Here is a 12917-nt window from a genome sequence, read left to right on the forward strand (position 1 = left end):
TTTGCCCTGCTTCCTTCCTCTTCAAGTGTTCCTATGTGATACTAAAGGACTCTGTCGGTATGTTCCCCACACCACTCATTCCAGCTCTGGGTAGTGAGTGAAAGTTCTCACCACTACCATTGATCCTATGCTGAGAGGACATGACCACCCATAATTCCACCTTCTCCAGAAGAAAGTGTGTTGGGAGGCGGGGGATCCTACTCACTCAGCAACATAGGTACTCTAAAAAAAACCTTGCATTTACCTAATTAATGCATGTGTCATAGGTTGGTCATTGCTGCAGTACGTGGCATGTGACATGTATGCAGAGTCTCCACCACTGTCTCTCATTCTGGGAATGTACTAACTGCTGAGTTTAAAATATGTATAAAATTATTGTCTTTTTCTTAATATCTTTCTAGTTGAAAGGAAGTCAAGAGTGGCAGATTTGTTATTAGGGATATATAAATAATATCCTAATATTTATAAACCTATTAGGATATTGTTTTGTGCTATACCAAATTTTAGAATAGTTTTCCTGTTAGCATTAAAATGTATCTGTTATGGGACATATTTGTCTCTTGCCTGCACATATGGAACTCCTATAGATATTAGTATTAAGGGGAAATAATTAATGGGAGCTCTGCATTGAATAAGGGGAGATATCTTTTGAAAGCTGTTTCATCTTTACCTAAACAGCCGTGTATACAGATATGTTCAATTATCTTTAAAAGAAATACATACATGTCTTGTTAGCTTTCCTACAAAATTTGGTTTTAGCCATCTCTTGTCATTTTTAACAAATCATAACTACCAGAAATCCCTGGAGATTTAGTGCGATCACCAAAGGTACATGCAGAGTAGATATTAGTATATTACATATTTCAATAAATTTAGTGTTGACTGAATAAATTTTAAATTAAATTGGTGAGCTTCATGAAAAGAAGTTCACTTCAGTATTGATTTAACAAGAGCAGCAGCCTGATTGGATCTGGTTCTTTCTTATCTTAAAGACTGATTTATCCACATTGGAAGCCGAAAATACCTTGAATTATTTAGAAGAAGTTCTAGCATCTTTGCGGACTGAAACCTCCATACAAACAATCTCAGAAAAGATCTCTGCAGCTATGAACCATAAAGCAGTGAAAATAATTGCATACAGAAATGGAACTGGCTACCGAAATGGTCAGTTAATCATTGCTAGCACATTCCCTATGGTAAGTATTAGTAACAATCATCCCCAGAGATAATTATAATGTCTATAGTATTGGCAAGGACAAGCAGCCTTTGTCAGTGACCAAGATGAACCCAAACCAGAATCTCAAAGCTAAATCTCCCTTCATCATGAATTGCTGAGGTGGTCGTTTTGAATTCACAAATTTTAGACCTACCCTGTGAGTTTGTTTCCCAATCTGATCCAGGGCCTGTAGGAACCTGTTCTCCAGATTCAGTTTTGATATGACCCAGTATGATAAAACATTTTCATGGCATAAATCTTGCAATAACACTTGAAATTATGATATTTCCACAATTTAGGCTGATAATTTCAGGAGACCCTTTTAAGAGATTTTGCCATTGTCAGACATGATTTTTAGCATTGGTTCAGCCCCCGACCCAAACTCTTCATCCTAGTTTAAACCTTCTAATTTGGATCCAAACACAGCCTCCTTCTTCAGTTTATAATCAGTGATGATTCTTCTAAGAGAAATACCATATATAGGAATATAGACCTTATATAAAATGTAAACATCTTTTTTCTTAAATTTGGTTTACTCTTGGGAGATTTTAAAGTAAGTTTTCTCTATTGAGATGGAAATTGCTAAAGATAAATTATTTGACTTATAACCCAGTTCCAAAATAGAAAATTACTGTAAATTGTCTTGTTTATGAGAAGAATGATGACACTGAGCACAAGATATTCAAGCTTATTTTTAATATTGCTGATAGATGAATACTGAGTGACTGACTGTTGGAACTCTGGAAATTTTTACAGGATTTTGGGGTCAAACTTTCTGTAAACTGATGACAGTCTCATTGCAAGAGTTTTTCACGCAGATAAGATCATGTCAGCTTCCTCAAAAGTGGTCTCATGTTCTGTGGTTTTGGTATTTTGGGAGCCAGGGGCTTATAGTCTCTGATGTGCAAAAGACCAAAGAGTTTAAAAATTTCTGGCTTTTCCCAAAATTGATGCTAGCTAAGGATGACCTAATTCAAACCTGATTGGACCAAATTGCATGGTGCCAGAGTAGGTCTCACACCTGATTTGCTCAAAGGCCTTGGAACAAGGCACTGGAAGATGGAGTAAGTAAAATTCACAAACTGTAAGAATCAAGAATGTCTGAGAAGCTGTGTCTTTTGGGTCAACAAGTCACCTAAATGCCATTGATCCTAGTCCTTCTAAAGGCCAGCAAAAGCTCAGCTGAGGGAGAGAACTGCAGAGAGTAGGTAGGCTCCTACAGGAGTCCCTTGGTCTGGTATGACCAGGAAGGGCTGAGAGAGGTGAGGGAAAAGCCTCTGGCAACTGTAGCCCATGTTGGACAGAGGAACTACTTTATTTTGATATTTTGCCTGAGCTTCTGTTTGACCAATAAATTGTGTCCTCAAGCAAGAACCTGAAACAGACTTTAATGTGACATCAGTCTTCCGTGGACTGGTGAGATAGCCCATCCATTTAAAGTGTGTTCTGTGTCCTGTGTCTACAAGTCCTAAGAGAATTGAAACTGTCACCAGATCAGAGTTGTTGAACTACTGCAGAAGTATCTTGTAAAGTCTATATAATATCTCAGTTGGGGGTGAGGGAAAGAGCCACCACATAAGAATTTAAATAAGGAGGAAGCTTTATAATTAGTTCAAGTTGTGGGTTAAGCACTAGATAACTTGGTTCCAGTATTAAAACTTTTACCCAGCTCCAAGTTATAGATACAGTTCTTCAGTTGGGGTTTATAACCAAAAGGACAACTACCTCCTTAAATCCCTTTCTAGAACTTGTAATGTTTGACTATTTTTGTGTTAATTTGATAATTTAATTCCAATCCACTATTGAGATTACCATAATTTGTTGGTTTATTGATTTGATTTTGTGTAATGGTTGTATTACTTTCTTAATTTAATTTAATATTAACAACAGCTTAGCTTTGAGATGTCTTCTTGGTTTTAATTTTTTGTTTAATAGTTTTAATATGTATAAAAATATATTGAATCACATTTCTTTCAGTAATTAATGTAGGTCAGGAACCTCTGAGGGTAATGGGTGTATATCGGCCTGTCATCTTAAAAGACTGATCAATTCCTCTAATTAGACTTTGGTTCCCACTATCTTTAGGCAAACAGATATGATCTGACAAGCCCATACCTTCCTAATATTCTGAGCCTGAAAGGATAGAATGTGGCTTCCATTATTTCTGCTAAAGATTAGTCAGTCGTTACAATCCACCTATCAAGTTCTTCTCTTTACTATAAGCCCTGCCAGGTTGGGCAGAAAGAGACTTTACCTGGAGTTAATATCTCTGCTGTCTTACACCTGCAGCATTGTATGTCACTCCTGGGCAAGTAAGGGTTTCTTAGAAGGTGGACTAAGATTTTTGGGGGAAGCTTTATGCAAAAGGATGAATCATTCTGCACTCTAGTATGGCTGGAGTATGATGACTCCAACTTGGATCACAGCCAATTGTATTCTAGGAGAAGGTGATTGGAATACAGACTACGTTGGTGTTATTTTATCATATATTTGACACCAGAACCCCATGTAAAATACACTGATGGTGCCACATAAATTGCAACATAATTGTTCTTTTCGAAACTGCTGCATACAATTGTGCTCCAGAATCTAAACTTTCATGTAAGGAAAAATAATTTAAAATTCCAGCCCATATGGTTGTAAAGAGAACCTTTAAAGTGTGAACTCATTGTAAACCAATGCAATAATGTCTGTCTGAATATGTAGGAAGCCTGAAACAATACCTCAGAAGTGTGGATGTCAATATTGTTAACTATTTCAATGGTGATAATTTTAACAGAAATATCAAGCTTATGTATTTCTCCATGCTTGTTAAATATAGTGGCAGATATTGGGCTGGGTTGGGAAGGAGCAGTGGGACATCTAGTTATCAGGGTTTGAGGTGGGAAATGAGGAAGTTAATTCCCCCTCCTAAATTTAAAGCTGTCTCCATCCCTGCTCAAAAGCCTCATCTGCTTCCTGGTTGCCAAAAAAACAAAACAAAACCAAAAAAACAAAAAAATCATCATTATGCCTTTGTCAAAAACCCAAACTACCCAGCTGACCAAACCTCCAGCAGGGTCCCTGACAAATCTGTAATGCAAAATAAAATGATGTAGCACATTGAAAGTGGTGGGGGGCAGGAGGAGGGTAATATGAAATAAATAGAATTGAATCTGAACATAAATTAACAAGGGATTTTATTGTACTGCAGTAGGGCAGGTTTTAAGGAGGGTTCAGGATGGGCAGTGATATGGTTCTGGGGTTCTTGCCACATAATTGAGGGAGCTCTACCACATATTTACATCAAATGTGCTATGTAGGACATGAGACTTTGCTTAACATTTTATGTTATGACTGTAGATAAGTTTTATTCTTTTGGCATACTGTGTATCAAATGCATCTAAGGAAAATGATTGATTAGGGTTCTGTGAGGGCATTACAGAATGCTACAGGACTTGGATTTGGAGCTAGCTATTAAGAAACATAGTAGGAGACTGATTTGCAAATATTATCTCATGACATAATATTTTGTTCTGCCAAATTCCATCTAGACTGAAAACATATTCAGCTATATTAGTCATTATATTCTATACATTTTATTATATGTTTCTAAAATTTTAATTGAAGGGCAAATTAAAGTAGGTTGCTGGGGTTTTTTCTTTAGATCATCCAACTTGTCTCCCGTTTGCAAATGAATTAGAATATATCTAATAAAATGAGGCTGTTTTTCACTATTGATAAACTTCTCTCCTATGTAAAGGGACAGCACAGGTCTATGCACCACTTAAATCCCACCTTCTTTGAGTGATTAATCATTCCGTGTTGTTGTTGTTGTTTGTTTTTTAAGCTGCTTGCCAAGTGTACAAGACAACTTGAACTTACCAGGAAAGCCTGCAGACTATATACCCATGATGGAATCCTAATCCTTACCCTACCAGATTTAGTCACGTGGGCTGTGAATGAGTGTTTCAGACAAAGTTACTCAGAAGAAGACTATAAAGAGAGAACTGCAATCACTGACAGTGCTCACTGTGGGGCTGCACTGCGTATGGAAGGTAAAAGGTCAAAATCAAAAAGTTCTTAGTTAAATTAATATTTCATGGAGCTAACAGATTTTTTAAAAGCTGTTAAAAAGCCTCTGCTGATATGCTTCCAAGATTATCTGTGGAAATCCTTTACTTCGTTTTCCATTTTCTTAGAGAATAACAAACACTACTAGAGAAAAGATTAATGAGAGTACACTGTAGCTGGACAAATGTGTTATATTTATATTTTGCATGTTAGTAAGGAACTACAGTCTCATTGATTTACTCTTGTGAAAATTAGGTAACACAATATCTTTGTTGGGCTGAACATGAATTACATTGCAGGTTAATATTTAATTTTGAAATTATTTGTGAAAAGTTAAAGTACACATTCTTAGAAGGTCAGATTTCCAAACAGTCAGAAGCCTAAAGCAATCATATACCCATTCTGAGTCTAATTACTTTGACTGTATGTACAAATCATACTAGCTGCTGCCTAACTTGCCACTTACTAGTGAAAATTTTCACAAGTATGTACACAACTAAAGTAATTGTGCAGGCTGTTATTCCATGTGACCCTGATTTGAAAATCAGATTTATTGTGTTAATCTTACATTAAATAAATGCCAGATTATTGCAAGATCAGTTACTGACTACTGTTTGTATGCAGGGTGATATATATTTCATACCAGGTTTTGAGCTATTTTATATAAACTGTTAGCTGGCAGTCACATTTTATCTTTGGGTTTGCTGTTATGTAAATGTGTAAAGATTGATTTATTTAGTGTTATAAAAATTAAATGAGAATTGAGATTATGGATGCATTTTTAATTTATTATTTTATCAAGTGAGTTAGCAAAGATTTTTGAACAGATTCATCAAAAGAGTTAAATTGCTTTTTAACAATAAGTGAATTTGCAGTTTGTTAGACAGTGGTTCTATTTTTGAATTGCATTAATTACTAGAGATGGACCTCAGCCATGAAATTCAGGTTCACAATTTTTAACATCCCAAAGTCTGGAGACATTCAGTTCCTGGACTTTTGTTTGGGCCTATTTTCCTATAAATACTAGAAGTCTTCACTTATAAAGTCTCCAATTCACCAAAGAATTTAAGCATGTGCTTAAATTTCTAGGAAACCTATGACTTCAATGAGCATTAAGCATGTGCTTAAGTGCTTACCTGAATAGAGATGGACTTGCTCACTTAAAGCTGAACAAATGCTTAAATACTTTATTGAACTGGGAAAGTATATTACTTATTGAACAATTCAGTATTTATAAATATCAGTTTTCTACACACAAAAATCTAATAATTATCATTGGAAATATCTAAATTAACATCTGCTGATTGCTTAACTATGTGCAATGAATAATGGCCTAGTAGACCTTATATATCACACTGTTGGGCTGGCAAGATAGAACCACTTTGCTTTGTTCTGTGACTGATGTTGCTCAAACTACTCATATAACAATAGTCTTGATTGGACAAGAATCACTGCCAGGAGAACAGATGGATACGCAGCATGGAATCATAAAAATGTAGGACTGGAAGGGACCTTGATAGGTCATCTAGTCCTGTTCCCTGCACTGAACCAGGACTAAGTATTATCTAGACCATTCCTGACAGGTGTTTGTCTATATTGTTCTTAAAAACCTCCAATGATGGAAATTTCACAACCCCCCTAAGTAATTTGTTCCGGTGCTTAACTATTCTTACCATTAGGAAGTTTTTCCTAAAGTCTAACCTAAATCTACCATGCTGCAATTTAAGTCCATTTCTTCTTGTCCTGTCCTCAATGGCTAAGGTGAACAATTTATCACCCTCCTCTTTATAACAACCTTTATTCACATGAAGACTGTTATCATGTCCCGCTCAGTCTTTTCTTTTCCAGACTAAACAAGCCCAATTTTTTAGTCTTTCCTCATAGGTCATATTTTCTAGACTTCTGATCATTTTTGTTGCTCTCCTCTGGACTTTGTCCAATTTGTACACATCTTTCCTGAAGTGCAGTGCCCAGAACTGGGCAGAATATGCTAGATGAGGCCTTATCAGTGCTGAGTAAAGTGGAAGAATTCCTTCTTCAGTCTTGCTTACAGCACTCCTGCTAATACATCCCAGAATGATGTTCACGCTTTTTACAACAGTATTATGTTACATACTTTACTCAGATTATGTTAAACTCCCTCCTCTGATGGTACCATGTATTCCGTAGAGACTCAGATTTGGTTTTTTGTGTCCACTGTCATAGCTTGTCACTCCAAAACTTCAGTCAAGACCTGGTGTTGTCACTTATCTCAAATGGTTCCTGAGGGGTACAGGATGTTGACACGGTGTACTGCATTAGCCAGTGTTCAAGTGTTTGTCTAGTGTTTCACATTTGGGTTCATTTTTCCAGTTTTCACTTGGCCATATTGTCACCAGTTTTTGTCACCCCAACTCTCTCTCAATTTGGAATACGGAAGTATTTTCATTCGAGGTCAGCGCCTCTGGGTGTTGTTCTGAAGGAATCAGGTTCTTCAGGAACATCAGCATTTCCCAACATTTTGTCATGAGGTAGTATAGTGATACAGTGGGAATTGGTTTCAAAGTCCCTGTGATGATCCTACAGGATTGATTAAGTTCAGTATCTATTTTGTGTGCATAGTTTGGATGACCATAATGGAGCACAGTACTCCACAATTGAGTAACAGAGTGTCTTTGAGTCAGCTCCCCATTTTGTATTGGCCAGTTTCTGGGATACACAGTTCCTGGAGTTAACTTTTTTTTCAGTTTCTTGATGTGCTCTTTGAATGTTAATGTTCAGTTTAATGTGACCCCAAGGTACACCAGATGTTCAAAATATTCAAGAATAGTACCATCTCCTGGAGTTTTTGCTTGGCCTGATGGTGGTTGGCCAGGTGCTTGGCCAGGTGGAAGTTGTGCACTTGTGTCTTGCTAGAGTTGGCATTCAGAAACCATGTGCAATAGTATTCTCCAGGCACACTCAGAGACCCAGTTAGAGTGTGCTGAATGTCATCAAATCTTTCCAGTTGGGTGGTGATGCAAAGATCATCGGCATGAATGAATCTTCAGATGTCGAGAAATTCTGATTGGTCAATTGTGTAGACATTTAACATGCTGATGATGGGTTCTGTTGGATAACAATCCAAAGCAGTGCGGACTGATGCACACTCATTTTCATCATCTGAGCCAGATGCCATCAACAGCGTCGATTTTTCTTTTTTGCTAGTTTGGGTTCTGTCGTTTCTGCATCGGAGTGTTGCACTGAATGCATCCGATGAAGTGAGCTGTAGCTCACGAAAGCTTATGCTCAAATAAATTTGTTAGTCTCTAAGGTACCACAAGTACTCCTTTTTCTTTTTGCTCTTTTAAGACTTCTGACAGCATGTTCCACACCTTAGCCCTCTCAGATTTTGGAGGGCACTTTAAATTCTTAAATCTTGGGTCAAGTGCTATAGCTATCTTTAGAAATCTCACAGTGATACCTTCTTTGCATTTTGTCAAAACTGCAGTGAAAGTGTTTTAAATCGAACAACATATGCTGGGTCGTCATCCAAGACTGCCATAACACAAAATATATGGCAGAATGCAGGTAAAACCGTGGAGTAGGAGACATACAATTCTCTCCAAGGAGTTCAGTCACAAATTTAAATAACAGATTATTTTTTAACAAGCATCATCTGCATGGAAGCACGTCTTCTGGAATGACTGTTGAAGCATGAAGGGACATACGAACGTTTAGCATATCTGGCACATAAATACCATGCAACGCCAGCTACAACAGTGCAATGTGAAAACCTGTTCTCACTTTCAGGTGACATTGTATATAAGAATTGGGCAGCATTATCTTCTGTAAATGTAAACAAGCTTGTTTATCTTAGTGACTGGTTGAACAAGAAGTAGGACTGAGTGGACTTGCAGGCTCTAAAGTTTTACGTTTTGTTTCTGAGTGCAGTTATGTAAAAAAAATTCTACATTTGTAAGTTGCACTTTCATTATATTGCACTTTCAGGATGTAGAGATTTCATTACAGTACTTGTATGAGATGAATTGAAAAATACTGTTTCTTTTGTTTATCTTTTCACAATGCAAATATTTGTAATCAAAAATAAAGTGAGCACTGTACACTTTGTATACTGTGTTGTAATTGAAATAAAAATATTTGAAAATGTAGAAAAAAATCCAAAAATATTTATAATATTCTATATTCTAATATAATGGTATTCTACTATTGTTTAACAGTGCAATTAAAACTGCGATTAATTGTGACTAATTGTTTTAATCTAGTTAATTTGTTTTGCTTGAGTTAACTGCAGTTAATTGATGGCCCTAATTACCATTACTATTTATTATCAGGTGTATATTATTCCAAGGGTAGGAATTTCAAAAGGGCCTAAATGTCTAAGAATCATGAATCCTATAAGAGTTGTGCTCGTAAGTTCAAGCACTTCTGAAAATTCCACCCCAAAAAGCTTAGTAGGCCCTTCACAGTTACGTAAAACGGTATATCCCTGCTCCAAAGAACTGGCCCTGTGTCTGCAATGAGCTCTACATGGGCCTAAATAATCAAGGTACAAACAGAAAGAGGTGGGGGAGAGGGCAACAACTTGAGATTTCAGGAGGAGATTTTTCAACGGCACAAAAGGGAGGTAGACACCCAACTCCTATTGAAGTTCCATGAAAGTTGAGCACCTAACTTCCCTTTGTACCTTTGAAAATCTCCCCCTACAAGTTAATTATTTAGCTCTGTATGTAACTTCTGCATTATATTTATGTAGTTCCAGGCCTACTTTACTGCTTTTATCCTTTCCTAATTTCGCATTCTTGACCAATAATCTTCCTTACCGTCTCCATCCCCATGCAAGCCCTCACCTTGCCCAGATGTTGTGACTATAACTTCCGCCTTTACACTCTTCCCTCAGACAATACCACCCTCCCTTCTCTCTTAAAAAAAGATAAAGTTCAATGAAAGCTGATAATAAAGAGTTGATTATATGATAGATATCACTTAGCTGGCATCATGTGTGAGTAACGGGAAAAGGGGCTGGTGGACCATCAGCCATTCTTTACTAGGCATTCCTTTGAGCTGCCATTTTTTTCCTTTTTCTTGTTAGTAAAACTCAACTGATGGAATTTAGAAACTTGATAAGAAATGGCAGCATGCCCAATACGAAGTCAGCTGCTTTTAATGAGAGGCCTCATATATGCTAGCATGCTGCTTGCAGAATTAATAGATGGGAAAGAAATAGGATGAGCCCCATTCACAAAGATACTGTGTTAGAATAGGAAATCATAAAAATAAATACATAAAACACCAAAAATAAATACATAAAAGAGGGAAAACTAGACAAGGGAAAGCAACACCAAATGCAAATCACTACATAGAAAACATGAAAAAAGATTTTAAAATAGGAAAATGTCTGCTCTTGTTTTTAAATTATACAGTAATCAAAAATACTTCTAGGTTACAGTGATCTGCTGTTGAAAATAAATATAAAAATGAGTTAAAACAGTTCAGTGCTGCACTAAACAAAAGTGACTGTGGGTACAATTTTCAAAAATATTTATGTTAAGAAGTTATGTTCTTCCTGTGGGATAAACAAGCAGTATTGTATTTGCACAACATATTCATTCTTTTTATTGGTGTTGGAAAACTACCACTACCTGTGAATAACGAGGCTGTAAATACATAAAGGGGCTTTTGTTATATCATACAATAAGAGTATATTGTGGTGTCCTGTAGGCTTCCAGATGCAGTTGCTTGTGTTGGCCTTAATGGTATGGGACCTGGTCGTGGGAGACACTCTGCAACCAGTGCATTGTTGCAGCAGCAAAAAGATAAGCTCATGCTCTCATTTCCTAGGATTCTCACTCCACAGCTGCTAGCAGAGCTTTTTCTGATGAGTTTTGGAGATTCATTCTCCACAGTAGTCCACCACACCTAGAGTTTGAGCTTCAGGCTTCATCATACATTTCTTTTTGTTTTTTGGGATTTTTTTTGCCTTGCCTTTGAGCATTATTTTAGTTTGTTTAATTGTGTTGAGCCATTAATTTGGATCATTGTATATTTAGCACTTGGTCTCTGCCACAGGGAAGTCACAGAAGCAGTAGTCTTAGAATCAGAACCATAGGGTTAGACGGGACTGTCAAGGTCATCTAGTCTAACCCCCTACTAAGATGCAGGATTCGTTGTGTCTAAACCATCCAAGACACATGGCTATCCAGCTTCCTTTCGAAAATCTCCAGTGAAAGAGCTTCCATTACCTCCCTAAGCCATCTGTTCCATTGTCCTACAGTTCTTACAGTTAGGAAGTTTTTCCTGAGATTTAATCTAAACCTGCTATGTTGTAGTTTGAACCCATTGCCTTTTGTCCTGCCCTCTGTGGCAAGGGAGAATAACTTTCTCCATCTTTTAATGGCAGCCTTACAAGTATTTGAAGACCGCTATCATGTCCCCCCTTAATCTCCTCTTTTCCAAACTAAACGTACCTAGTTCCTTCAGCCTTTGCTCATATTGCTTGCATTCCATCCGTCTGATCATCTTTGTTACTCACCTCTGGATCCTTTTCAGTTTTGCTACATCCTTTCCATACACCAGTGACCAAAACTGGACACAGTACTCCAGTTGAGTCCTAACCAGGGCTGAGCAGCATGGTACTATCACCTCCCATGACTTGCACATTATGCCTCTGTTAATGCAACCTAAAATTACATTTGCTATTTTGGCAACAGCATCACATTGTTGACTCATGTTGAGGTTATGATCCACCACAACTCCCAGATCCTTCTCAGCAGTGCTGCTGCCAAGCCAGTTATTCCCCCATTGTGTATTTGTGCATTTGTTTTTCTCCCCCTAAGTGTATCACCTTACATTTGTCTTTGCTGAACTTCATTTTGTTATCTATAGCCCAATTCTCCAATTTATCAAGATCTCTCTGAATTTTAGCTCTATCCCCAAAAGTGTTTGCAACCCCCTTTAGTTTTGTGTCATCACAAATTCACAAAGTCAAATTCTTACCTTTTTCAATTAACATAGGGCAGTGGGATTATGAAATACCGTGACAGTATTGTACATTCAGATGCTTTCACATTTTAACTTACAATATATACTCATTCATAAGCCTAATTTTTTTTAGTAAAAAAGGGAAGCATCAGAGAAGGGGGTCGGCTTATGAACGGGTATAGAGAGGGGGAGGTGGGACACAGCTCCTCCCCCCAACAGAGGGAACAAGGAGAGGCAGCACACCCAGCAGAGCCAGAAGGGAAGAGGCGGGGTTAGAGTCTCTCCGCTTCTGGCCCCTGCTCTCCCCCCACCCAGCCTCCAAAGCAGCTGCAGCTCCAGGGCTGGTAGGCTGCAGCTGTGCCGCTCGGCCCCGCCCACCAGAGCAGGCTAGTGGCCCCAGCACCCAGCCCGGCAGAGCATGCTGCAGCCAGGCCACCTGGCCCAGCCTGCTGGAACATGCTGCAGCAACACCACCCGGTCTGGCCCGCCGGAGCAGGCTGTGGCCGCGCTGCCCAGCCTTCTGGAGTAGCTCCAGCCAGGCCAGAGACATCCTCCCTTGGCCCTCCCCAGATAAGGTGGGAAGGGATGGGATGGGGAAAGTGTGGGGGGTCCCGGGCTAGGGGTGGGTTCATGTGGGTGGTGGTCACAAGGGTTACTCCCCTGACCCCCAGCTTCTTCCCTCCCCAAA

At 38.3% G+C, this 12917-nt stretch overlaps 1 protein-coding gene across 4 annotated transcripts in view; it reads left to right on the plus strand.

Moving 5' to 3' along the window:
• The window catches only part of DCDC1 (doublecortin domain containing 1), a 418164-nt gene that overhangs the window by 378204 nt on the left and 27043 nt on the right, over window positions 1-12917 (plus strand). For all 4 annotated transcript variants that reach the window (XM_048854576.2, XM_048854579.2, XM_048854578.2 and 1 more), the window contains 2 exons: window positions 993-1196; window positions 5046-5253. In XM_048854576.2, coding sequence (XP_048710533.2) covers window positions 993-1196; window positions 5046-5253 — 412 coding nt within the window. The remainder of the gene's footprint in view (window positions 1-992; window positions 1197-5045; window positions 5254-12917) is intronic.

The sequence above is a fragment of the Caretta caretta genome, chromosome 6 (assembly GCF_965140235.1).
Source record: "Caretta caretta isolate rCarCar2 chromosome 6, rCarCar1.hap1, whole genome shotgun sequence".
Classification (NCBI taxonomy): domain Eukaryota; kingdom Metazoa; phylum Chordata; order Testudines; family Cheloniidae; genus Caretta; species Caretta caretta.